Raw genomic sequence first — 26761 nt, forward strand, 5'->3', positions numbered from 1 at the left:
AAGCTCAACCTTAAACTACCGACACACTGAGACTGACAACGACGACGGAGTTACGACTCACATCCGTCATAATTTCGGCGCTCCAGGCCTAAATTTTATTGAAACGCAGCCTTCAACTTCTCCCAAGTTTACTTCCCACCCAACTGACCACTGAGAGACGAAAAAACAACCAACGCGAAGGTAAAAGTAAATCGGGAATGCGATTCCCGAAGAAGAAATTGACCACCTTGACCATCCCAATTACAACCAAAAATTAGCTTTTCAATCTTGGCTGGTGCTCTTCTCGGCGATGACGAAGAGACGAAACCAAATCAAACAAAACTGGGTCAATTTTCTCACACGTTTGTTGTTTGGTGGGCCACTTCAATCATTGACCCGTACACGCAAAATTTTTTTCTGTTGTTCCTTTAGGGTGGTTCAAAATAATAAAAAAATTCAATATCTACATGGTTTTAACGTTTTTGTAGTTCCATAGAAGTTGAAAAAAGTTTTTCAGGAGAAATTGTAATCGGGTAACTTGAATGTCATTTGAATTCTCAACATCGTACATGATATGAACGATGAGGGGACTTTCACGTGCGTTTTATGCGACTCGAGCTTCAATTTTAGGCTGATAAAACTTTTAACCGTTCTGATCTTTTCAGTTTCGAAACACCCTAACTTCCGCAAGAAGAAACTGCTGCAATTTCTTCCCTAAGATGTGTCCCGTAAGTACAGAAATCTTGCAGCACAGTAATTGTCTCGGAAGAGGGGAAAGCCGGACGCCATCACCGAAAAGCTTATAGGTCACCTTATGTGGACGACCTCCGCCTTCTTCTGTCTGCTGGGTCTGATCTGGCCCGGCGGTTGTCTTGACCGCAATGAGAACAAACGGCCTCCCAGAAAGACGAAAGTTGAAGGCAGCCACAAAAAAGAAGGAGGCACATAAATGAAGAATATATGGTTCAAATCGACCGCGCATAAAGCGAAAGTGCTCGCTCGCGTCCCACATTTATGACTTTCGGGCTCCCCCGGGTTGGGGCTTTTTTCAACCGTCAATTGCAGCCTAGTTTTTTTTTTCCTTCTTTTCGTTACTGGTCTCGGGAACCCAAAATTTGTACACGGGAAAGTAATTGAACCGTAGGCGTTTGGACAACGGCCAACCGGATGTATCATTACGAGATGTGGTTTTCTGGGTACAGTTAAGGCTGTCCGCCAAATGCTAAAACAATTATGAAGCAAGTAAGTAAGTACCATAAAAATTTTAGAATAAAACAGAAAAGGTCAATAAATGAAACAACTTAGAAGCCGCAAACCAATTTTATTTCAAAATGACAATTTTTTGAAGTGCATTTCAAAAAATTTTGGAGGAACTTTTAAGCCTTCGGAAGTAGCTTAGAGAGCTCTCCAAAATTTAAGACAGGATTTCATACAGTGTAACTTCTTACGGGTTTCTATGGGTCTTGAGAGCGTTCCTGAGCACTATAAAGAGTTCCTAAGAAGATTCTATAGAGTTCATGAAGGGTCTTTTTGGAAATTCAGAGGCGACGCTCTAGAGTTTCCAAGAAGAATCTCTGAGAAGAAGAAATTTCTGAGAGGTCTGACTGGGAATCCTGAGGACTCTTTGAAGTTCCTTAGAGGACTCTATGGAGCTGCTGAGGGGACTCTCTGGAGTTCCTGAGGGGACTCTCTGGAGTTCCTGAGGGGACTCTCTGGAGTTCCTGAGGGGACTCTCTGGAGTTCCTGAGGGGACTCTCTGGGGTTCCTGAGGGGACTCTCTGGAGTTCCTGAGGGGACTCTTTGGAGTTCCTGAGGGGACTCTCTGGAGTTCCTGAGGGGACTCTCTGGAGTTCCTGAGGGGACTCTCTGGAGTTCCTGCGGGGACTCTCTGGAGTTCCTGCGGGGACTCTCTGGAGTTCCTGCGGGGACTCTCTGGAGTTCCTGAGGGGACTCTCTGGAGTTCCTGAGGGGACTCTCTGGAGTTCCTGAGGGGACTCTCTGGAGTTCCTGAGGGGACTCTCTGGAGTTCCTGAGGGGACTCTCTGGAGTTCCTGAGGGGACTCTCTGGAGTTCCTGAGGGGACTCTCTGGAGTTCCTGAGGGGACTCTCTGGAGTTCCTGAGGGGACTCTCTGGAGTTCCTGAGGGGACTCTCTGGAGTTCCTGAGGGGACTCTCTGGAGTTCCTGAGGGGACTCTCTGGAGTTCCTGAGGGGACTCTCTGGAGTTCCTGAGGGGACTCTCTGGAGTTCCTGAGGGGACTCTCTGGAGTTCCTGAGGGGACTCTCTGGAGTTCCTGAGGGGACTCTCTGGAGTTCCTGAGGGGACTTTCTGGAGTTCCTGAGGGGACTCTCTGGAGTTCCTGAGGGGACTCTCTGGAGTTCCTGAGGGGACTCTCTGGAGTTCCTGAGGGGACTCTCTGGAGTTCCTGAGGGGACTCTCTGGAGTTCCTGAGGGGACTCTCTGGAGTTCCTGAGGGGACTCTCTGGAGTTCCTGAGGGGACTCTCTGGAGTTCCTGAGGGGACTCTCTGGAGTTCCTGAGGGGACTCTCTGGAGTTCCTGAGGGGACTCTCTGGAGTTCCTGAGGGGACTCTCTGGAGTTCCTGAGGGGACTCTCTGGAGTTCCTGAGGGGACTCTCTGGAGTTCCTGAGGGGACTCTCTGGAGTTCCTGAGGGGACTCTCTGGAGTTCCTGAGGGGACTCTCTGGAGTTCCTGAGGGGACTCTCTGGAGTTCCTGAGGGGACTCTCTGGAGTTCCTGAGGGGACTCTCTGGAGTTCCTGAGGGGACTCTCTGGAGTTCCTGAGGGGACTCTCTGGAGTTTCTGAGGGGACTCTCTGGAGTTCCTGAGGGGACTCTCTGGAGTTCCTGAGGGGACTCTCTGGAGTACCTGAGGGGACTCTTTGGAGTACCTGAGGGGACTCTTTGGAGTACGTACCTGAGGGGACTCTCTGGAGTTCCTGAGGGGACTCTCTGGAGTTCCTGAGGGGACTCTCTGGAGTTCCTGAGGGGACTCTCTGGAGTTCCTGAGGGGACTCTCTGGAGTTTCTGAGGGGACTCTCTGGAGTTTCTGAGGGGACTCTCTGGAGTTCCTGAGGGGACTCTCTGGAGTTCCTGAGGGGACTCTCAGGAGTTCCTGAGGGGACTCTCTGGAGTTCCTGAGGGGACTCTCAGGAGTTCCTGAGGGGACTCTCAGGAGTTCCTGAGGGAACTCTCTGGAGTTCCTGAGGGGACTCTCTGGAGTTCCTGAGGGGACTCTCTGGAGTTCCTGAGGGGACTCTCTGGAGTTCCTGAGGGGACTCTCTGGAGTTCCTGAGGGGACTCTCTGGAGTTCCTGAGGGGACTCTCTGGAGTTCCTGAGGGGACTCTCTGGAGTTCCTGAGGGGACTCTCTGGAGTTCCTGAGGGGACTCTCTTGAGTTCCTAAGGGGACTCTCTGGAGTTCCTAAGGGGACTCTCTGGAGTTCCTAAGGGGACTCTCTGGAGTTCCTAAGGGGACTCTCTGGAGTTTCTAAGGGGACTCTCTGGAGTTTCTAAGGGGACTCTCTGGAATTCCTGAGAAGATCTCTGGAATTCTTGAAGGATGACCATGACTTCCTTAAAAAAACTCTAAAGGGTTCCTGAGGGGTCACATAATTGTTCCTGAGTGCTCTCCTGTAGGCACTTTCAAAAATTCCTTTAGGGAATTTCTACAATTTGTAGCACATTCCCAGAATTCTTGAACCGATTCTCTGTGCGTTCTTCTTGAGAGTTCCTCAGGGATTTCTAAAGTTTTTAAGGGGAATCTCTCAAGGGATCCTGAGGAGACTCTCTATAGTTTCTAAGTAAATCTAGGATATCTAAGTGAAATTTGTAGAGATTCTTCTCATACATATGTTGAGGGATTCTTCAGAGTTCCTGAGAGTACATCCCAGAGTTCATGAGGGTACATCCCAAAGTTACTGAGGGAATACATCTTATTTCTTAAGAAGAGTTTTACAAAAGTTCATCCCTAAGTATTTGACTACCAAGAGTTCCTGATTCAGATTCTTCAGAGATTTTATTTTAAAGTTTATACTCTCTCAATGCTTGCTGAAACGATCATCGCGAGAGTTCCTGAAGTTACGTTCCATTGAAATATTTAAAAAAAAAAATGACAATTCTTATCGAAAAGACTTATCTTTTCGTGTCATTTGTACGTGTTTGTGGATAAAACCTTCGAAAGCAAACAAAATTTACCAACTCACGCCCAATTAAATGTCCGCCCTTCGTGACCGTTGCATTTCGACCCAGATGTTTCAAACCAAAACATGAAATATTTTCCCGTACCCAAAAAATCAGAAACAAACACCCGGTAGCACGCACTTTTACCTCTTCAAGCCCAAAAGTAACACGTCTTATCTGTGGCAGGGCAGCGCATTCCCATTGAAAGACATACACAAATAATAAAAAGAACGAGAAAGGGAAAAAATGGACCTACAAACCCACCAGAACCATATTTGGTTTGAACCCGAAACGAAAAAGCGAAACGATTTCATGGGTTTGGTTGCTGCAAGTTTTTTGTTACCCTCGTCTCGCCCAACTTCTGGGAAGAGACATTCGTTTTATAATATGATAATTGTATCTGCTTTGCAGCAGCAGCATCATCATCGGCAGCAAAACACACTCGCACGCATTGTTGTTTCAATTTTGGGCACGTTCTCACAACAGCACGACTGCAGTAGAGAAAAATTATAACTGGCAAAAGTACAGAAGAAGAACGAAAGCGTGCAACTCTTTTGGTCAAGAATCGGGAGGAATAACTGCTGATGCCATATCCCCCCGGATGGATCTGCGCTGTGCTGAAGAGTATTGCCGAAGTAACCAGAAGCCTCTCATTGCCAGACGTCGCGTTCGTCGTATGCGTGCATCAAGATAAACCGATTTTTATCGATTGTATTCTGTTGGCAGACGCACGGTGGGAAAAAGTGGGCTGAACAATAACAATTACAAGTTCGAAAAAGGAATGTTTTTTCATACGGGATTCTCTGAAGTTCTTTAGAGTTCCTGAGGAGACTTTCTAGAGTCTGAACGGATTCTCTAGAACTCCTGAATGAATTCTCTAGAGTTCCTCAATGGACTTTCTAGAGTTTCTGAACGGACTCCCAAAGTTCATAAGGGGATTCTATCGAACTCCTGAACGTACTCTCTAGAGTTCCTAAACAGACTTTAAAGTTCCCGAACGGACTCCCCAGAGTTCCTGAACGGACTCTCTAGAATTCCTGAACGGATTCTCTAGAGTAGTTGAACAAACTCTCTAGAGTGCCTCAACGAACTCTCTAGAGTTCCTGAAGGGACTCTCTAGAGCTCCTGAACAGACTCTCTAGAGTCTCTGAACAGACTCTCTAGAATTCCTGAAAGGATTCTCTAGAGTTCCTCAACGGAATCTCTGGAATTCTTGAGGGGGTTCTATAGAGTTCCTAAACGGAATCTCTAGAGTTCCTGAACGGACTCTCTAGAATCTCTAAACGGACTCTCTAGATTTCCTAATCGAACTCTCTAGAGTTCCTGAACGGACTTTAAAGTTCCCGAAGGGAATCTCCAGAGTTCCTGAACGGACTCTCTAGAATTCCTGAACGAATTCTCTAGAGTAGTTGAACAAACTCTCTAGAGTGCCTCAACGAACTCTCTAGAGTTCCTGAAGGGACTATCTAGAGTTCCTGAACAGACTCTCTAGAGTCTCTGAACAGACTCTCTAGAATTCCTGAAAGGATTCTCTAGAGTTCCTCAACGGACTCTCTAGAGTTCCTGAAGGGGTTCTATAGAGTTCCTAAACGGACTCTCTAGAGTTTCTGAAGGGACTCTCTGGTATTCCTGAAGGGACTCTTCAAAGTTTCTGAACGGACTCTCTAGAATTCCTGAACGAATTCTCTAGAGTTCCTGAAGGGACTCTCAAGAGTGCCTCAACGGACTCTCTAGAGTTCCTGATCAGACTCTCTAGAGATCCGTTCAGGAACTGAACGGACCCTCTAGAGTTCCTGAACGGACTCTTTAGAGTTTCTGAACGGACTCTTTAGAGTTCCTGAGGGGACCATCTAGAACTCCTGAACGGACTCTCCAGATTTTCTGAACGGTCTCTTTAGAGTTCCTGATGGGACCCTCTAGAGTTGCTGAAAGGACTCTCTGATACTCTTAAGGAAACTCTTTACAGTTGTTAAAGGAGACTCTCTAGAGTTCCTGAAAGGATTGTCAAGAGGACCTAAGCGGACTTTCTAGAATTCCTAAAGATACTCTCGACAGTTTAAAAAGGCTAAAGAAAATTTCAAAAGATCTAAGAATTGGAACAAATTTAAAAAATATGTTTATGAATTTCGGATTTTTTCCAACTGTGAGCCTGCGTCTTCCGAGGACAACTGCTGAACTCAACCTCAAACGATAGTACCCCAGGCCTACGTCTCGCCGAGCGTTCACAGAAGCCTGTCATTAAAAATTGTGTAAAATCCGTACGCCAACTTGAAGCACCTCAAGGACTTTGGTCCGTGTAGCCGGAAGGCGATGCCGATTGTTTTCACCCTTCGCCGTTTTTTTCTTTTCTTTCATTTTTGTTTGTTTTAAGCCTTTACTTCGCGGCGCTGCTGTACGGGTTTTCCGATATCGGGGCGTGTGCTCAGCTTTTATTCAACCACCTTAATCACGGCGTCACCGTCGACATCGCCGCACCCCTCTCGAATTCGACCTTTCCCACTTTTAGGAGCTACCGGTTGTTGTTGTCAACATTCGGACGAGTTGCCGCTGCTTTCCTTCCGATAACCGACAAGCCAACCGACGAGCCATTGGAGGCACGGATTTGTGTAATTAAAAGCCTAGCTCGTAATCCTCTAGCCGTAACCCTTGCTTCCGCAAACCGTGGCAGTCCCTTCAGCCGACAAATCCTAAGTAGATTTAGGAGAAAAATGCAAAAGCCTTGACAACGAGCAGAGCTAAAAAAAAAAGATCCGCAATCGACGACGACGACGACAACAACAAGCGGCTAAAAGCGACGACTTTGCGCAATCGCGCGCAAGTCCCCTGGAGGCAGCCGGAGTGATGATGACTTAGTAATTAAACTTTGCCAGCCTAAGTTGGGAGGAGTGCCCGAATAGGGAAACAGACAATCAAAAAAAAAAACGGAAGAAAAAATGAAAAGAAGAAGACGCTATTAATCGGTTGAACACTTTTGCGGAGAGATTGCAGCTTCTCGACAGAGTGCCTTTGAGCATCTATCCGCGGGGCTAAGAGAGGGTGACAATTAAACGCACCATGATGTCTCCGGTCTCTCGGTATCTTCAAAGTGGTTTTCTCCATCTGGCCTCGACGAAGGTTTTTGAAAAGGGAAGTTTCCGTAACTGGAATCCCGGATGTGTTAGGAGAGCCCATGAAGAGGTGTTTCTAACTTGTTGATACGGCAGCCGGTTCGTCATTTCGATGAGGAAAAATCATTTCATCGATTTGGTAATTAAACTTTTATTAAATTTCAACCTCAAAAAGTAAAACAAAAACGAACTGAATAAAATCTTGAACAGCTAGATTTTTTTAGGACATTCAATAAGAATTTTTATTGTGTTTATTAAATTAAACTCAATAAGAAAATTGAAAAAAAAAATCTCAAATATTTCAAAAGGAATCTCGGAACATTCTCAACCCTCTCCATAGCTTCTGAATAAAAAGGAAAGTGTTCTTGAAGCTATACTCAAAATTAAAGTTTTTTTGAAGCTTGACTCAAAAAATATTGAAAGCATCTTCAAACTGAAAAAAACCTTTTCAACCCCCTTATGAACTTTTGATAATCTCATGAAGGAACATTCTTTAGAGACTTCTCTACAGTTCTAGAAGGGATTTTTGAAGAGTTTCTAAAGAATCGAGAGGAACTTGGAAGAGTATCATTAAAAAATTTATAAAGTATTCTTAGAAACTCTAAAGAGTTTCCAAAGCGACTCTTAAAAAATCCTTAAGAATTCTGTAGAGTCCCTCAAAAACTCTAAACAGTCATCGAAGGAATTCTGCAAATCCAGTGAGTCTCATCAAGAACTTGAAAAGAGTCTTCCTAATAAATTTCAGTGAGTCCTTTCAGGAACTCTAGGGATCTCCCCCGGGAAGGTCCCATCAGTAATCTCCTTAAAAAACTCATTTAAAACTGCCGAAAGAAGAGCTCTTTCAAGAGTTCTTCAGAGCACTCATAAGAGTTTCTCAAAAGTATTCCTCGTGGGTTTATTTCGGAATTTTGAAGATTTCCTCATAAAAAAACATCTTTTATGAGTACTGTTCTGGAGAGTTTCTCAAATGGTTCAAATAATAAACCATCAAGTACCTGTCGTGAAAGTTCCTTGAAAAGGATTCAAGGAGTTTTCAAGGTACCCTCGAGGGACTCCCTTAAAAGATTCTCAAGGGACTGTTTTCAGAGTTTCCAAAAAAAAAAAGAAACGTTGAAAGCACTTTAAAAGACTTTCTCAAGAGTTTTTCAAAAGACTATCTTAAGAGGACTACAAAAGTCATCCTTACCAGTTCATAAAAAGACGCTCTTAGGAGTTCTTTTAAAACTACCTTAATTAATACCTTACTTAAAGTTCCTGAAGATACATTCCTGAAAGTTATTCAGAGAATTTTTTCTCAAGAATTCCTCAAAAGACTCGGACTTCCTTGACAGTTTCTAAGGGAGCTCTCTGGGGATTTTTTCAAGGGACTCTGAAGAGACTGTTTTGATCCAGAAGAGAATGTTTTTAAAGCTTTTTTAAAGACTTCATTGAAAGATTCTGAAGAAGCTTCCTCAAGAGTTCCTTTTAAAAAAAACTCCCTAAAAAGTTTTTTAAGGAGACTCTTGAAAGTTCCTCAAGGGAATTTTCGAAACCTTCTGAAGGGAGAAACCCACATGGGACTCTATTTCTGAGACATTCATTAGAGTTCCTGAAGGGAATCTCTTGATAGTTCCTTATAAAACTTTCTTAAAATTTGTTTCAGAAGAACTCTTTTAAGAGAGAATTTCAAACGAAACAATATTTCTTAAAGGGAGTTACTTAAGCGTTTTTGAGAAAACCTTCTTAAGTTTACATGAAAAAACTCTTAAGAAAGATTCTAAGAGAATTCTTTGGAGAATTTTCGACGGAATTCTTAGAAGAGAATTTTTTGAAAGCTCCCTTTAGAGATCCTCAAGAAGCTTCCTTAAGAGTTCCTTCAAAAAATTCCCTTAAAAGTTGTTTAAGGAGACTCCTAAAAGTTCCTCAAGGGAATTTTTTAAATGTTTCTGAAGGGACTCCCTGAAGAGAAATTCCACCAAAGGGGAATCTTTCAAGCGTTCATGGAGGAACATTTTTTAGAGACTTCTCAACAGTTCTAGAAGGGAGTGTTTCATGAGTTTCTGAGACTCTTTTTGGAGTTGAAGGGACTCCCTGAAGAGAAATTCCACCAAAGGGGAATCTTTCAAGCGTTCATGAAGGAACATTCTTTAGAGACTTCTCAACAGTTCTAGAAGGGAGTGTTTCATGAGTTTCTGAGACTCTTTTTGGAGTTCCTGAAGAGAATCTCTTGGGAGTTCCTCAAAAAACTCTCTTAAAAGTTTTTAAAGGGATTCTTTTAGAAGTTCCTCAAGCGAATTTCTTTAGGCTTCTGCAGGAACTCTCTTGCGAAAGAATTTCAAACAGAACACTCTTTAGAATTTTCTTTGGAGTTCTTAAAGTGTTTTTGAGGAAACCTCCTAAGCTTACATGAAAAAACTCTCAAGGAAGATTCTAAGAGAATTCGTTGGAGAATTTTCGACGGGATTCTTAGAAGAGGACGTGTTTTGAAAGCTTCTTAAAACGAACTTCTTTAGAAATCCTCAAGAAGCTTCCTTAAGAGTTTCTTAGAAAAAAAAAAAACTCCCTTAAAAGTCAGTTTAAGGAGGCTTTTAAAAGTTTCTCAAGGGAGTCTTAAAGCTTCTGAAGGGAATCTCCGAAGAGAGAATTCCAAATGGAACTCTTTCAAGCGTTCATGAAGGAACATTACTTAGAATCTTCTCAACAGTTTAAGAAGAACTTTTTCAAGAGTTTCTGAGACTCTCGTTAGAATACCTGAAAGGCTTTTTTTTCCTGTTCAAAAGACTCTCTTTAAGAGTTCTTTAAAAAAAAAATCCCTAAAAAGTCTCTAAAAAGATTCCTAAAGGCAATCTTTGGAAGCTTCTGAAGGGAATCTCTGAAGAGAGAATTCAAAATGGGAAATTTTCAACACTTCTCGAAGGAACATTTTAGGGGCTTCTCTACAGTTCAAGAAAGGATTTTTCATGAGTTTCTGAGATTTTCATTAGAGTTTCTGAAGGGAATCGCTTGAGCCTACATTAAAAGACTCTTTAGAAAGATTCTAAGAGGGTTCTTTGGATAATTTTTGACGGGATTCTTAGAAGAGGATGTTTTGAATGCTTCTCATAAATCTTGAAAAGGCTTCCTTAAGAGTTCCTAAAAAAGCTCCCTTAGAAGTTGTTTAAAGAGGCTTTCAAAAGTTTCTCAAGGGAATCTTTGAAAGCTTCTGAAGGGACTTCCTGAAGGGAGAATTCCAAACGGGACTCTTTCAAGCGTTCATGAAGAAGACTTCTCTACAGTTCTAGAGGAACTTTTAGTATCTGAGACATTCATTAGAGTTTCTGAAAGGAATCTTTTGAAAGTACCTCATAAAACTCTCTTAGAAGTTGTTGAAGGGATTCTTTTAGAAGTCCCTCAAGCGAATTTCTCGAAGCTTCTGAAGGAACTCTATTAAGAGAGAATTTCAAACGGAACACTCCTTAGAAACGTCTTAGGAGTTGTTGAAGGGAGTTATCAAAGCGTTTTTGAGAAAAGCTTCTTAAGTTTACGTGAAAAAATTCTTAAGGGGGGGGTAGGGTCTAACGGGTAAAAAAAAACACCATTTTCACGATTTTTTTCTAGAGCTATCGTTCAAACAAATGTATTCAAATTTTTTGCATTATACAAAGCATTGTTAAAAGAACATTTTGTAATTTTTTTTTGTAGAAAAATATTGAAAAATGAGCCGGTGACGGAGCACTTTCGAGGATGCCTTTTAGAAAACAGGATTTGTGGTGGACACTGTTTCTCAGCACAGAATCATCTGAAGTCAAAAAATCAGAGCAAAATAATTTTAATAGATGTTTTTCTGGACCCCAACGTTTTTCTTTAACTTAAAATTTTTTTTATGAAATTTTTGTGGCTGTTTGAAGTAAAAACTACGATTTTTCACGAAAAAATCCGCCATTTTTTATCTGTAAAATCTCTCCAAAGTAATAAAACAAAAAAATAAAAACGTTGGGGTCTGGTATTTTATATGTAGAAAATATGTTCCAAATTTGAAAAGAATCGAATAAGTAGTTTTCAAATGACGATGTCCACGGACTTTAAAAATGTGCTTTCGAGAAAAACGCGTTTGAAGTTTCTGCTCTTGCTTTCTTGCAGTATTAGATAGGAGGAGATAAAGGCTTATAATTTCTACAGTTTTGCTTCAATTGACTTGAAAATTTGACACAACATTCTTGAAATGTTTTACAATAAAAAAATAAAAAAAATAAAAAAAATCGATTTTTTGAAAGTGTTAGACCCTACCCCCCCTTAAGGAAAATTTTAAGAGAATTATTTGGAAAAGTTTTGATAGAATTCTTAGAAGAGAATTGTTTGAAAGCTCCCTTTAGAGATCCTCAAGAAGCTTCACTAAGAGTTCCTTAAAAAAAATCTTTTAAAAGTTGTTTAAGGAGACTCCTTAAAGTTCCTCAAGGGATTTTTTGAATGTTTCTGAAGGGACTGCCTAAAGAGAAAATTCCAAATGGGTCTCTTTCAAGCGTTCATAAAGAAACATTCTGTAGAGACTCCTCTACAGTTCTAGAGGGACTTTTTCATGAGTTTCTGAGACATTCATTAGAGTTCCTGAAGGGATTTTTTTAGAAGTTTCTAAAGGGAATTTCTGGGAGCTTCTGAAGGAATTTACCAATTCTCTTAAGAGAGAATTTCAAACAGAACACTCTTTAGAACTTTCTCTGGAGTTCTTGAAGGGAGTTAAGTGTTTTTGAGGAAACCGTCTTAAGCCTACATGAAAAGACTCTTTAGAAAGATTTGCAAAAGTTTTTTAAGGAGTCTCTTAAAAGTTCCTCAAGGGAGTCTTTTAAAGCTTCTGAAGGGACTCTCCGAAGAAAGAATTCCAAATTAGACTCTTTCAAGCGTTCATGAAGGAACATTCTTTAGAAACTTCTCAACAGTTTTAGAAGGGACTTTTTCAAAAGTTTCTGAGACTCTCAAGCCTCTCTAATAAAATAAATTAAATTAAATTAGAAGGATCCTTTAAGAAGTTTTTAAGAGAGTTTCTTGAAGCTTTTGAAGGGACTCTGTCTAGAGAGAATTTCAAACGGAGCACTGTTCAGATACTTCTTTGGGGTTCTTAAAGGGAGTTTTTGAAGCATTTTTGAAAAAACTTTTTAGAGTATTTTTGACGGAACTCACTCGAGACCTTTGAAGAGTCTTTCCCAAAGGATCTTGTGAGAACTCTCTCGAGAATTCTTAACAGAACATTTCCTAGAAATTTTTGACGGATCTCTCTCAATATGAAAAGATATCTATCAATGCCTTCAAATAATAAGGAACTATCTGCTTTGACTAACGAAATATATATCTTCAGCTTTTGGTCCGGAAATCGAGGAGCTTTAATTTAAAAAAATTCGAATTGATGTCACGAAACGTTAGAAGTAAAGTTTACAAAATAATCTATTCAGGGAAACCAATTGAGACGATTTCGACTTCTCTAAATCATTCGAAAGGTTCCAAGGGGTTCGTAGAAATTGATTCCACAACACGTGATGAAAGAATAAAAAAAACTGATTGAGCCACCCTTTTCTCTTTTTTAATTCTTTTTTTCCATCAATCGACATCCAGAGTGTGAATTTGTTTATTTTCCAACGGTTTGGCGTTTTTTTTGTCTTCTTCATTTCAAACGGCTCAATTGATTGAAGTGAGACGAGACAGAGGATCACCTCAAAATTTCCAGAAGTAATTTGACGTATTGCCCGGCCGACCAAAAGCGTGTCGCTCAAATGATCAAATCTGGCCAAATGGGATTCGTGTGGATGTTTAAGTATAGAAGCATCGGCTCGGTTCTAGATAATTGCTATAACTGTGTAAAGTGGATAGCGCAAAAGAGATTTTCAATTTTTTGGGGAACGAAATTAGTTGCTTCCGGCTTTTTGAGCAGCAGCCGCGGGCGGGATGATGAGAATGCTGATGGAGATGATTGACTTGGCATAGATCCGGGGGGACCAATTCTGACTAATTGTGATTAATGGGTTTGATGCGGCAATTGCAACGGATTTTTTTTTCTGGAATTGGTTTTTGAAAATGACACGCGATGTTGATTTATTTACAACTGAGATTGGAGAATAGAAGTGGAATAATTTGGGATTTTTTCTTTTGAAAATTGGTTGAAGCTCAGTTCAACCCTGGAGAAGCGTAGAGCTAAATTATATTTTTCTGATACAGTGTAAAATAGAGTGAAGCAGCTGGTCGAACGACCAGCCGTAATTTGATAGCCTTTTAAACAGGGAAGGTTCAGTCGAGAAGGGCCTCGAAGGTTGTGTGCCCTGAAAAAAAGCAGAATATTTTTCTGCAAAAGCAGCGGCAGCAGAAAGAAACGACGGTCCTCTAAACGATTTTACAAAGTATGTTGAACTAAAAGAAGTCCTCCGACTGTAAGTCGAGAAGCAAATCTGCCGTTAACCGAACGAAGGAAAAAAAAACAGATAAAAGAGAGAAAAATAATGGGGTTAACGGGCTAAGAAATTGAATATTCTAATAACTTCTTCCGAAGGAGACAAAGTCAAAGAAGACACGACGAGCAAGCACATATGTCTGCGAAAAAATGGGACAAGGAAAAGGGACACTTGCAGAAGGGAGAACTAGAAAAGAGGAGAGGTTTCGAAAGGCGTCAAGCTAAGTGAGGGACGCGCGACACTTGCAACTTAACTTGCACGACTTGACCGCAAATCTGTGTCATTCCGAGGAGGAGCGATGTGGTTTTGTCAGGTTCCCCTTGAAAAAAGGCGAGAACTCTCTGATTGAGTAATTTAAATATGGAGCTACTTTTCCGTAGCTTTCGAGCTTTCATTTGCGAAAACATCATCTCCTTCAACAGTTCAACAGTTGAAGGAAAAAAGTAAGAAAAATCCGATTGCACCGAAGCTGTCATATTTGATTAGGGTAAACAAGGTGTAAATCTACGACAACGACGTCGTGATGCATTTCGTTAAGCAACCACAAAAGCCGCGAGCAATCGAAACTTAAAACTACAACACAACGCAACAGTGTGATTGGTAGTTTGAGTCAGGGAGTGTTGTTTTTTCCAGTAGCTCATAAAAAACAGAGATAAATTTTATTTGACGCGATTTAAAACAGAAGCTGGATTTTCCTGAACTAAAGACAATCTCTAACGAGTAGACTCAAAACAAGTATTTTCGTCTAAGAAGTGGGATAAAAATTTTCTTGAATACTCCTACAGTGACACAGATCACTTTTCATGGCATGGCCGTCATAAATTGGTTTCTGGCATTGACGAACAGTACGTATGGTAAAATAATCTTATTTTCTTTCTTATTTTTATGGCGACCGTAAAAATTCCTTGATTTTTAATCAAAATTTTAAAAATGAGTATCCGTCTTCCAATTTTCTATCAGCTCAAAATAAAAATAATTGTATTGCTAAAAACAAGTCTTATGTTCGAATAAATTAGTTCAAAACTGAGCTCCAAATCTAGCATAAACGAAATAAAATCCTTAGGAAAAACAAACTCAAAACAGGCATTTTAAACCTAGAGTGCAACGAAATTCTCTTCAATTTGTAGAGAACTCAGATTTCTTTCCATGGCGACGGTTTCAGTTTTTCGTAAACAGTAGGCAACTCGATGCAGAAATCAAATCTTTTCTTTACATGGCGACCGTCAAAAATTGTTTCTCAAGTTTAAAAAATAAATGGTTGACATTTCGATGCTAATTTAATATTTTCATGGCGACCGTCAAAATTATTTGGACTAGTTTAAACTTCAAATCGATAATTGTTTTTTCTATTTCATCAGCTAAATATGCAAATTAGTTCTTGACTTAAATAAAAAATTATATTTAAAAAAAAATTTCTTTGAAAAATGAGCTCAAAGCCGAACCTAAAGGGAATAAAATTCGTAGAAAAAAAAAATCCACCAGGATATAAAAAATCAGTGCAACTGAAAAGCCGCAAAACCTCCGAGCAACGAAAAAAAGGATTATCTCCACTAGCCTTAAAGCAAACGGGCCACGGTTTCCAAAAAAGGAAACCAGATTTCGAAGGAAAAAAAGCAATCCATACACGCTTCTGCAAAATGAAGTCCTAAAAACCGCAGCGCAGAAGCGAAATTCGCCAAAACAACAGAACACAACTGTCAGTCAGTCGAAAAAAAAAAAAAAGACGAACACAGAAACATTTCGCGGTTGAAAGAAAAGTATCACATGACGATGACTGATTTAAAATTCCGATGTCCAATCGCGGGACAACAATTCGTCGATTGGTTTGAGGTTGAGTTGCGAGTCCAGTTGAGGCAACGTGGTAGATCCGAATTCGAAGTTCATCGTTGGAAGAAATCAATAACCGAAAAAAATAAGTCAGAAGTTGTGGCTTTATTTGGTTTTGTGCTTCTGGATCTGTCAACGTCAGTTTTTTTTCGCGATTTTTTCGGGACAAAATCTGATATTACTTCCAAGTTTATTGGACAGTCAAAAAAAATTGAAATAAGAGAATACGTCTTCTCAACTCAAATTTTAAATTGCAAAATAAAATGACAAAAAAAAAAACAAGTTGTCCACCCTGTTTTTTAAACTCTTTTCTTTTCTGGAATCCCAAAAAAAGGAAGGAAGCCAAACGCAAACCGAAAAGTGGCAGTACCACATTCGCGAGCGTCCTCACAAGCGGAAAATCAGTGGCACTCGTTAACAATTTTAAGACAGTTTCTTAATTATGTTCAATGTTCAGTGATTCATTCCAAACCATAAGTAACTTTTTCCTTATTCAGATAATGACAGGAATTTGAAACTTCAACTTCAACAAACGACAGATGTTATAAGGATCTGTCAACACAATATTAAAAAAACGAGTATAGGTTGTCCAAAAATGATAAAATAAGAAAAAACCCCAAAAATCAAGCTTGGGTAGCAACAACAAAAAACCACAGAAAATTGGGGTCCCGAAGAATGGGAACAGCGATGACCCCAAAATTGAAAACCACCGACCCGGAGTTGCTTGTGGTAGAGTCGCCTGACAAAGGTTTCGTTTTACGGATGCAGCAACAAACGAGAATCTGGAGTCAGGCGAAAAAAAAAATTCGGAAAAGACCAGTCAGTGAGATCTAATTGAAAACAAGGCACAGATCCTGTTGCTGTGCTGGTTTTGGTCATTTTACCGTTTTTTTTTCGGTTGTGATTCGTAGTCCCAAACAACTCCGCCTTTGGAGAGGATCATCTCCTTTTTTGTCGTCCCACTAAGGCTACTGGAAGGTCCAGAATTGGAAGCATCAACGTTCAATGGAAAAAAGGAAATTTTGCATTTTTTTTTTTCGTTTTACCTTTCTCAGGGTGGCCAGCGAGTTTTTTTTTATACCGGTTTTTTCCCGGTTTTTCCGTAAGATATTTTAGAATTTCCCCGGTTTTAATGACATGATGAAATCTATATATTGGTTTTATTTACCAAGGAAGTAGAAATTTATGTGTATGAATGTTTGTTGGGATATTTTACAGAACATAAAATAATAACCCCGGGCCTTGTAAACATAGCTCAGTTGGCAAGTCAGTTGCTTCCTGGGCCGATGTCCATGAGATCGAGCCCAAGAGCAAACATCGATCACAGTTGGACCGGATAAGATTTTCAATGACTGTCCGCCAACTGCATCGTTGATCGTTGAGTCGCGAATGACATAAAGATGTTAAAACGACTATAATCGAAACAAACGAAAAATTAACAAATTGATATGCAAAGCTTCATGGAAATAATTTTAGTAGAAAATAATTCTAGTTTCCTGTGAAATCTCGTCGAGTATTGCCACCTTCTTCTCAGTGTTTGACAACAACTTCTTTTTTCAATTTTTTTTAATGATTTGGATTTGAAAAAAATGCTTTGAAATAACGCCATGTAATCTGAGAATTTCAAGTTGAAGTTCCAATGAAATCCATAAATTCGAGTTTTAATAAAATTTAAACTTCTGATTGTTAGCTCAAGATTCTTGTTAAGTGGAATTCAGTTTTTAGTTGGATATCTTTAAAATTATTTTTTTAATAATGCATATCTAGAGTCTGAGCTCTGGCTGCTGCATTCTGGATTTGCAATATAAATAAAAAATCTAAGAATTTTCAGTCCGGCCCCAAAAATGTATTAAATGTAACAATGAAAACTTTAAATTGGAAATTTTAATCCAAAATTTCCAAACCGTGCTACAGTGAATTTTTTAAATTCTGGATTTTTTGTAATGAAGAATGCGGTTATCAGTAAAAGCGCAAAATTTGTAAATAACACAAACCAGATAAATTGAGTTTTAATGTTGTTTTCAAAATGAAAACTTGAAGTATGGTTAAGACAAAAACGTGTAAACAGTCAATTTCATTTTAATCTCACTACAGGTTTCCATAAATTTTTGGACTGAATTCAAAAAAATTGTCATCAATGAATGGATGGCTTTGCTCCACAATATAAACAATTTTGCAAAAACCAGTCCGGTTAACTTGATCTTGAAACTATAATGTTGTTTTTGCTATGCAACTATGAAAATTTCAGTTTTTCTAGAATGTGTAGAGAGTTGAAGAAAAAATGGATAGTTTGAACAGAAAAATGTAGAAAATACATCGAAACATAATATCAAATCAGCTTGTAAATTTTGATAGGGATAAGTCTTACAAAAGTGAAAATCATCAGAATGTAGGAAAATATTTAGTTGTTTTATAAGTGCAGTTAAATTTTTGTACAAATCCAAAGACAGGTTACAAACCTATGAATAACTTAAGTAGTGCCCTAGTCATTTGAACTAAAGATTCGTGAAAACATAGAAAATTGTGAATAAGACAGGGCTGAACTTTAATCGATTGAATGAAAGATATTATTTTGTATCAGGCTTAGAAAAATCGGCATGGAAGGGCTTTTGGCTACGAAAAATATTTCTATAAATATTTGGTATTGGTTTCTTTCGTATGACTTATTCTATAGATATGCAACGAAGATGTATGGGGATCCCGTCTCCTCTTCCTTTCTCAGTCAATGGACGAAGGGCGAAGTTCCAAATAACTATTGAAACATTACCATACAGTACCATACCAAATTCGATGCTTTTCGAGTGATTAACTCTCGACATCTTTAAAAAAAAATGTGGTGGGCCCCTCTTCTCTTCCTATTTGTTTACTAGGATCCGGAGTGCGGGGGTGGGTAGAGGTTGTCTCAACAACCAAAGAGTCTTTTCCGTATCCAAATATTCTCCCATGCCAAATTTAGTTCCATTTGCTCGATTATTTCACCAGTTCCGCAAAAAATTGTATGGGAGCCTTCTCTCTTATGTTTCTCTAATGAAAGGTGAGAAGAGCTTCAAATCATCTTGGGAACATTTCGTTCGCCCAAATACTCTCATGCCACGCAATGCATGCCAAATTTGATTCTTCTCACAGCATGATCAGTTTTAGCGTATTGCAATAATTTGTATGGGCCCCCTCCTCTTTTCCTATCCTCCCAATGCAAATCGGGAGGAATTTCAAACAATCATAGAACCTTTTTACATGTTCAAATATCCTCCCAAGCTAATTTGGTTTCATTTTCTCGAATAGTCAATCTCTCCACTGGAAAAAGGGAGGGGCTTAAAACAATCATTGAAACATTACTGGTACCCCAATGCCAAATCTGGTTCCATTTGCTTTGACTAATCCTCGAGTCATGTTAAAAATAGTAAGAGAGCTCCCCGCTCCTTTAGTAGGGGTGGGTTTTTGGGATGGAGAAATGTTCCTATGCTTATTCGGGAACCCTCCAGTGGGGGGACTCTCATACATTTTTTGCATAACTCTATAACATTTTAAGCAAATTTGACCCCATTTATCGTGGGAAAGTATATGAAAATAAGAATTGAAGACTCCTCCTCCCATTGTTGGTCCGCACTTCTCAAATCCGACAGTGCGCTGTGTAAATTGCACCGTTATCTTCTACGATTTGTAGAGCACCATACTTCATTCCGAAATGCTCTACACTCGTTTCCGAGTACAGCCGAAGCCAAGTGCCGAACAAATCCGGTGCCCCAATAGCAACACTACTGTGTGAGCAGGAGAAATCCCGAAACACACAACTGAAGTGCATTTTTTTGCTTCTCTTCCTAACACAGTAGGCAAACAAACAGCACGAAACGATATTGCTTCTTCTTCTTCCTTTTCTTGTTGGGAAAGAACCAAGCCTACTGAGTTGCTTGAGCGCTGCTCCCCTACGCTTAATGTGATGATTTTTTTTCTCTTACTCTCACCCTGGCGAAGCGTTCTCTGCTCTTTGATTGGGTGTACGTTCGGCGTCTTAACAGAGCAGGGCAAGTGTTTCAGAACGAAAAATTCACTGAGTTGCATTTTTCAAGCCTCTCGGGGAGAAATGGACAACCATGCCTCCTCCTTTAAGAATTTAAGAGATCTCCTTTCTTTTCAGTGGAGAGCTCGAAAAGGGAGAGCGTTGCACCCATACTTTTTTTTATAATTCGAGAAATTATCGAGCAAATTTTCCATAGAAGAGAATCTCGTACCCCAGAAACGTTTTGTTGATTATTAAACAGGGGGACTATCATAATTGTATTTTAATGGGGGGGGGGGGGGGCGTGGTGGTAGGACCTAACGGGTATCAAAAAACACCATTTTCACGATTTTTTTTCTAGAGCTATCGTTCAAACAAATGTATTCAAGTTTTTTGCAATATACAAAGCATTGTTAAAAGAACATTTAGTAATTTTTTCGTAGAAAAATATTGAAAAATGAGCCGGTGACGGAGCACGTTCGAGGATGCCTTTTCGAAAACAGGATTTGCGGTGGACACTGTATCTCAGCACAGAATCATCTGAAGTCAAAAAATCAGAGCAAAATATTTTTAATAGATGTTTTCTCTGGACCCCACGTTTTTATTTTACTTAAAAAAAATTTTAGGAAATTTTTGTGGCTGTTTGAAGTAAAAACTACGATTTTTCACGAAAAAACCCACCATTTTTGACCTGTAAAATCTCCCCAAAGTAAAAATAAACAAAAAAGAAAAACGTTGGGGTCTGGTATTTTATATGTAGAAGATATGTTCCAAATTTGAAAAGAATCGGATAAGTAGTTTTCAAATGAATCTGTCCACGGACTTTAAAAAGTGCTTTCGAGAAAAATGCGTTTGAAGTTTCTGCTCTTGCTTTCTTGCAGTATTAGATAGGAGGAGATAAAGGCCTATAATTTCTACAGTTTTACTTCAATTGACTTGAAAATTTGACACAACATTCTTGAAATGTTTTACAATAAGAAAAAAAAAATAAAAAAAAACAATTTTTTGAAAGTGTTAGAACCTACCCCCCCTCCCCCACCCTTTAAGGACTTGTAAAGCGATCAAGCAAGTGGAACAAAATTTGGCTTGGCAGAGAAATTTTATACAAGTTATTGTGGCAGAATTTAGGAACTTATTAATAAATACAGAGTCTTAATTTTAGATAGAAAATATTGATTGGAAACAAATTTTAGGACAGGTTTTGAAAACAGAAACAAATATTTAAGAAAACAAGAATTAATCTCTTTTGTTAAATTTCCATACATTTTAGTAGTCAGCTAGTAACATATACATAAATCAAACAAAAAAAATCTCATTTTAATGTTTTAGAAATTATGCATTCGACGATCATTCTCGTTCTTATTGAAGTATATATGTCAAATTTGGTGCAGATTCGTTCAGTCACTGAAAAGCCTTTCCGCTACAAGCGAGCTTACACGCACGCCAATTTTGCGTTTGATGAAAAAAGATAATAACATATTTGATCGCTGATGTTTCGAAAAACTCTAAATTTTTATCTAGGACTCTGAGGAGCATTGAAAAAGGTGTGGAAATTTTCAGGTGAAGTGTTGCCAAGTTGCACAAAAAGTGGCTATCTTAGATGGTAACTCCACTTCTGGGTAGATTCATCACAGATCCCCCGACCCAGGAGAGGGACCTTGTCTTCCTCTGTCGCTTAGTTCCCCCCATTCGGAAATCAAATAAGGCTTGTTGTTAGGGGTACTGGTCGGTGTCGTGATTTTCGCTTTTTTAGACCCTCTCTCCCGATATGTAGGTACCCCCAAATAATGCTGTTGTGTTCTGTTGTAGCGAGAGATGGTGTGGTCTACTTTCGCAATCGATTGAAAGACACCAGTAACATCGGAAGCATGAAGAAGGAAAAAACGGGCACAATTCACATTTTTGCCCTGACTCCGCAACTGCATTCCGCGCGAGAATCAGGAGGGGGAGTTCTCCCGTCTCGTTGACAAGAGAAGAGCCGGTGCCAAGCGATTGGGGTTTTTTTTTGTCGATTTTTTATTTGGTTCGTTGCAATGCCAATGTTGTTGTTCTTGCTTGTCACTTGCCTTGTTTGGGCAATGGGCCGGTGAAGAGCGAAAGCGGAAGTGAGGGCGGCCGCCGGAAGGAGGCCGGTTACTGTCATTGTTGCAAAAACCGGGCGAAATCCGACCGGCTTTCGTACCGGTGTGATAGGGAAAAAGACGAGGACGAAAAAAAACAGAGACACCGAAACAATGTGTACCTCCTATTTGAATACATGGAACAGGAATGTGACATGCGCGCGACATCTTGCCGGATGCCGGCATGTTATCGATTGAGGTTAGATATTTGTTTTCGATTTGAATGGAAGCGGCATCCGAGAAATTAATGAACTTCTCTTTGGGACCGGGCGATTGGGTTCTGTTTTTTTTCCTAATACAAACTAAAGAAGGAATATATTTTTTGGGAATAGAAGATAATATTAAAAGAGGAAAAAAACTGGCTTAGGAATTGACAATCCATTAACGTATTAAGGATCTAGATTCAATTCTCAGCTATTCAAATTATATTTGGTTTGGAAACAAGCTTTCAATCCACATCTATTTTGGATGTTATATACACAAACATCATCAAAGCATTTTGTAAGACTTTTTCATATACAACTATGATACTTTGATATGAAAAAATACGCAAGTTGGAAGTCCTGTAACATCTTCGTAACATTCATCCAACGTTGTTATATTATTGTGCTAAAAACCAGGCCCCGGCAACGATACAGGATTTGTCTATGTATCGTGTGACCAACATCTTTAAGCTAAGTGTTGATGAATCACTTTTTTGAACTTTTTTACCTTATATTTAGGCTTTTTTCTCCTTGACAGCATAAAAGATGAAAGCTCAAATCTCAGAAAAACGGTATACGATTTCTCATGTGTTAAACAGAGAAAGCAATAGCCTTCACTCCGATTAGCTGTCATTCTTATGGAAATCTGTGTAGGAGTAAAGAGTAAGCTTTATTCTTTTTAGCAGGCCCAAGCCCAATAAGCCGATTTGCGCAATGGCTAACCTTACTTTTTTGACACTTCGGAGTTTCTGTTTTGATTCCTTATTTTCGAATTATACACACTAAGGAAACAACCCAAACTTTTAGGTTTTTCATCGCATGCCTCTCACACATTTTTAAGAAGATTTCTCAACTTATTTTTGAGATTAAATAAACTTTGAAAATGAAATTAGTTGTTAAAAGAAATTAGGTGATTTTGGTATCCAATAATGAAAAATCCATCAATTTTTTTATTAATTAAGCTAACAACAAAAATACAACTAATATTAGTATGTCAAAACTAAGGCAAAAGGCGGCATAAATTTCAAAAAGTGAAAAAATTGATTTAAACTTTAGAATTAAACTATACGATGTGATTTTTCATCACGGAATTATCAGGTTGTGAAAACTGAGAACAGTATACACTAGACTGCCCCAAATGATCCGACTTTTGAAAAAGTTGTGCGCTGCGGGCTGAAATTGATTCAAGGCCTAGTACAAGATGTCATGCCAAATTTGGGCCAGATTGGATCACGGAAAGGAGTCGCTCAACGAGCCTGAAGTTTGTATGGGATTTTGAGACATTTTGTTCGGGAGACACATGAAAAACTAATTTTTCATCGATAACTTTGGTTCCCTTAGGCCGATTTTTTTGAATACGGTATTTCTTAAGGCAAAATATTTCATCCGAAGTCTGCATTCAATTAGAGTTAAGATAAGGAAGTTATTAGACTGCAAAAATGGGGTAACTTTTTTAAGGATGGTATTCATCACTGTTCATGAGTCGGGGCGCTCGAACATATTGATCCCTCATTATCAGTGTTGAATACCACCCTTAAAAAATAGCCTTTTTTGAATCCAAATAATTAGTTTATTTTAACTCTAATTGAAATGCAGTCTTAGCATGAAATATTTGTCATAAATTAGGCTTTAAAAAAACCCGTATTCAAAAGAAATCGACCGAAGGGAAATCAAAATTATTGATGAAAAACTGGTTTTTCATGTTTCTCCCGAACAAAATGTCTCAAAAAATCCCATACAAGCTTCAGGCTCGTTGTGCGACTCCTTCCCGTGATCCGATCTGGCCCACATTTGGCATGAGATCTTGTACTAGGCCTGGGATCATTTCCCAGGTTTTGAATTTCCCATACAAATTTGGGGCAGGCTATTTAGTATACACCAAGAAATTTATAAACATTTTTAAAGGTAATGGAAAGTGTGAGAAACATGAGATATCAAAGATAGAAAGATCGTAAGCCGTAAAAATCATGAATATTTCGAAAAAGACACAAAAAGGTGATAAGAATTGCTTACGCCAAAATGAAGCATTTTAGAGCTATAATGTCTTTGGGACATTTTACCTACATTACAAGAACTTCAAAATAAGCATTTGTTTAAAGTGATTAATTTACCTGGTAGTGAGATAGAAACATGATTTTTTGTAATTTTTAATTTAGAGCTTTTATGTCTTCAGCTTTTTTCAAGATTGTATAAAGTGTAGTATTTACGTTGAAGTCGTCAACATCGTAGAAGTTTTTTTTTCCGTTTTTCGCTTTTGGCACGGACCAGAGTGTTCCATAATGCCAATCGTAGAAGTTAATCATAAAAAGTTAGAAGGGTTCCAAAATAAAAAAAAAATTGTTTTTCAAAATTTTCAGTTTTAACGATATCTTTTCAAACTGAGCTTATCTTCTCGATTTTCGGTTGATTTTTCTCGGTGATTTTAAAAATAACTTCCATTTAGTTTACGTTTCGGTTTACTTTATTTAAAATTTTCAACCATCTTCAGAACTGTTTAAATAACGGAAAAAAAAAATAAAAAATTAACTTATCAATTAAAAATTTAAAAAATATCTTCTTACACTAAAGCTATTATACGCCTGCTGGGGCAATCAAATTTTAATTTTCGCAGTCACTGTTGTTGCTGCTGCTGCCGCTAACTGTCGACGCTACTACTGTTTTCCGCCTGACTTCCGCGTCGTCTTTTTCTCGTAGCTTTTTCCACAGACCGTTGTAGACACTTGAGATACCTTTGGTATCCTGTTGGATGTTTACCGCTCGATTCTCTCGCATTTTGATGTGTAATTTTTCGGCTATCCGTCGGTGGGTCGTGTTGGTAATTCTCTCCAATATTCTCGTTTTAGAGAAACCAAAAACATGGCCAGGACCGTTGTCTAAAGCGTGTTGCGCCAACCCCGTGGATTTTTGTTTTAGGCGTACGTTATTCTCGTGCTGCTTGATGCGTTTGAACAATGTTTGAGAAGTTTGTCCAATGTACTCGTTACCGCAAGAGCATGAGATGGCGTACACGACATTCGTTTGCTGCATTAACGGTATTGGGTCCTTGAGCTTCGTGAAGATGTTCGACTTAATTTTATCACACGGCTTGGGAGCAGCAACCAGATTGTATCTCCGCAAGATTTTGGCAACTTTTTCAGTCAAACGTGGTATGTACGGGAGCGATACGAAGCGACTGCCGTCCGGTTTATGTTCTTTGTTTTCCAAAGTGTTGAACATCAGATGTACTCTTTTTTGTATTATGTTGTCGACCATATTTTGCGGATAGTTGTTTTTCATGAGAATTGACTTTACTGTTACTATGCTGTTTTTTCTGTTTTTAGCATCGGACAGTTTTAACGCACGATCAATAAGCGCAAATGCTGTATTGGATTTGTGCGTATATGGGCTTTCAGAAAAGAAATCTAAATAGCGCCCATCCGGTTGCTTAGGGAACCAAGACTTTTCAATCTTCTCCCCTGTTCTGTGCAAAGTCATATCAAGAAAGCGAATTTTCGCATCATTCTCCCTCTCGATGGTGAATTTCAGGCTCGTGTGTGCGGAGTTAAATGTATCGAAAATTGTGTCCACATCTTCTTCCCGTGCAACGATGAAGCAATCATCCACATAGCGCCTGTACATCGAGATGTGAACATTCTTCTTCTTCAGTTTTTCAATACATTCTTGTTCAAGTTGTTCCATTGCGATATTTGCGGCGACACAACTTATCGGTGAGCCCATCGGAACTCCATGGATCTGTTCGTAAAATTTAGAGCTGTATTGGAAAAATGATGCACCCAATACAACCCTAAGAGCTTGTTCCAGTGAGCCAAGCGGGATGTCGGTGTATTTCCTTAGCTTGTGCCATTTTTCGTATATGTATTCGAAAGTGCTCGACGTCGGTACATTTGTGAAGAGCGAGGTAACGTCTAGCGAAAACATCACACAGCCTTCTGGGACCTGTAGCTTCGAAATTTCGTCTGCAAATTCAAAGCTATTTTTGACATGGTACTCAGTTTTTCCCACAATGTTATTTAGGATTGCCGCTAGATATTGTGCCATGCGATACGTGGCTGATCCAATTGTGGAAACAACAGGCCGAAGGGGTCTGTTTTCTTTGTGAATCTTAGGTAGCCCGTAGATTCTCGGTGGATGACTGTGGAATACTTGGAGTTTGTTTTTTATAGCTGTGTTTATGTGTCCTTCTTTCCACCATCCTTCTATAGTCGTATTTAGTTGTTTTAGGATTTTGTTCGTTGGGTCCGAAGGTATTTGTTTGTATGTTGTTGTGTCGGATACAAGTGCTATCATTTTTTGGCGATACTCATCAGCTGTTAAGATCACCGTTTTATTACCTTTATCGGCTTTTGTGATGAAGATGTCTGGGTTGTTTTTGAGAAAAGTACGACTATGGAGTATGTCTTTTCTGATCCATTCGTTTTCCTTCGTGATTGGCTGGTGTTGGTAATTAAGATGATTTGAAACTGCTGTTGCTACCTCGGCACGTATATCATCTGCTTCATCTTTATTCTGGATCGCGCATTCGACATCTGCAACAAACTTCACATACGGAATGTTGTGTTTATTCTGTATGTTGAAGTTCGGGCCAAGAAGTAGAACTCGTTCGAGGTGGTCTGGGATCTCGATTCCTGTCGTATTTCTCAAAAACAACCCAGACATCTTCATCACAAAAGCCGATAAAGGTAATAAAACGGTGATCTTAACAGCTGATGAGTATCGCCAAAAAATGATAGCACTTGTATCCGACACAACAACATACAAACAAATACCTTCGGACCCAACGAACAAAATCCTAAAACAACTAAATACGACTATAGAAGGATGGTGGAAAGAAGGACACATAAACACAGCTATAAAAAACAAACTCCAAGTATTCCACAGTCATCCACCGAGAATCTACGGGCTACCTAAGATTCACAAAGAAAACAGACCCCTTCGGC

The 26761-nt window shown here is 39.3% G+C and overlaps 2 protein-coding genes across 6 annotated transcripts in view; both read right to left on the bottom strand.

The window, feature by feature from the left end:
• Window positions 1-26761, bottom strand: part of LOC129741867 (uncharacterized) — a 544810-nt gene that overhangs the window by 509344 nt on the left and 8705 nt on the right. The window lies entirely within an intron of this gene.
• On the bottom strand, window positions 4829-25862 carry LOC129758606 (uncharacterized). The gene is made up of 2 exons (XM_055756155.1): window positions 24440-25862; window positions 4829-4926 (listed from the first exon to the last, which is right to left on the bottom strand). The coding sequence occupies exons 1-2, from the start codon at window positions 25860-25862 to the stop codon at window positions 4829-4831; spliced, it is 1521 nt and encodes a 506-aa protein (XP_055612130.1).

This window comes from Uranotaenia lowii, chromosome 1 (genome assembly GCF_029784155.1).
Source record: "Uranotaenia lowii strain MFRU-FL chromosome 1, ASM2978415v1, whole genome shotgun sequence".
NCBI lineage: Eukaryota > Metazoa > Arthropoda > Insecta > Diptera > Culicidae > Uranotaenia > Uranotaenia lowii.

Coding starts and splice junctions, on each gene's coding strand:
- LOC129758606 (XM_055756155.1), bottom strand. CDS start 25,862: ATGGCACAATATCTAGCGGCAATCCTAAATAACATTGTGGGAAAAACT. Junction 4,927..24,439: donor CGGCAGCAGCAGCAACAACA/GTGACTGCGAAA, acceptor GTTATTGTTCAG/CCCACTTTTTCCCACCGTGC.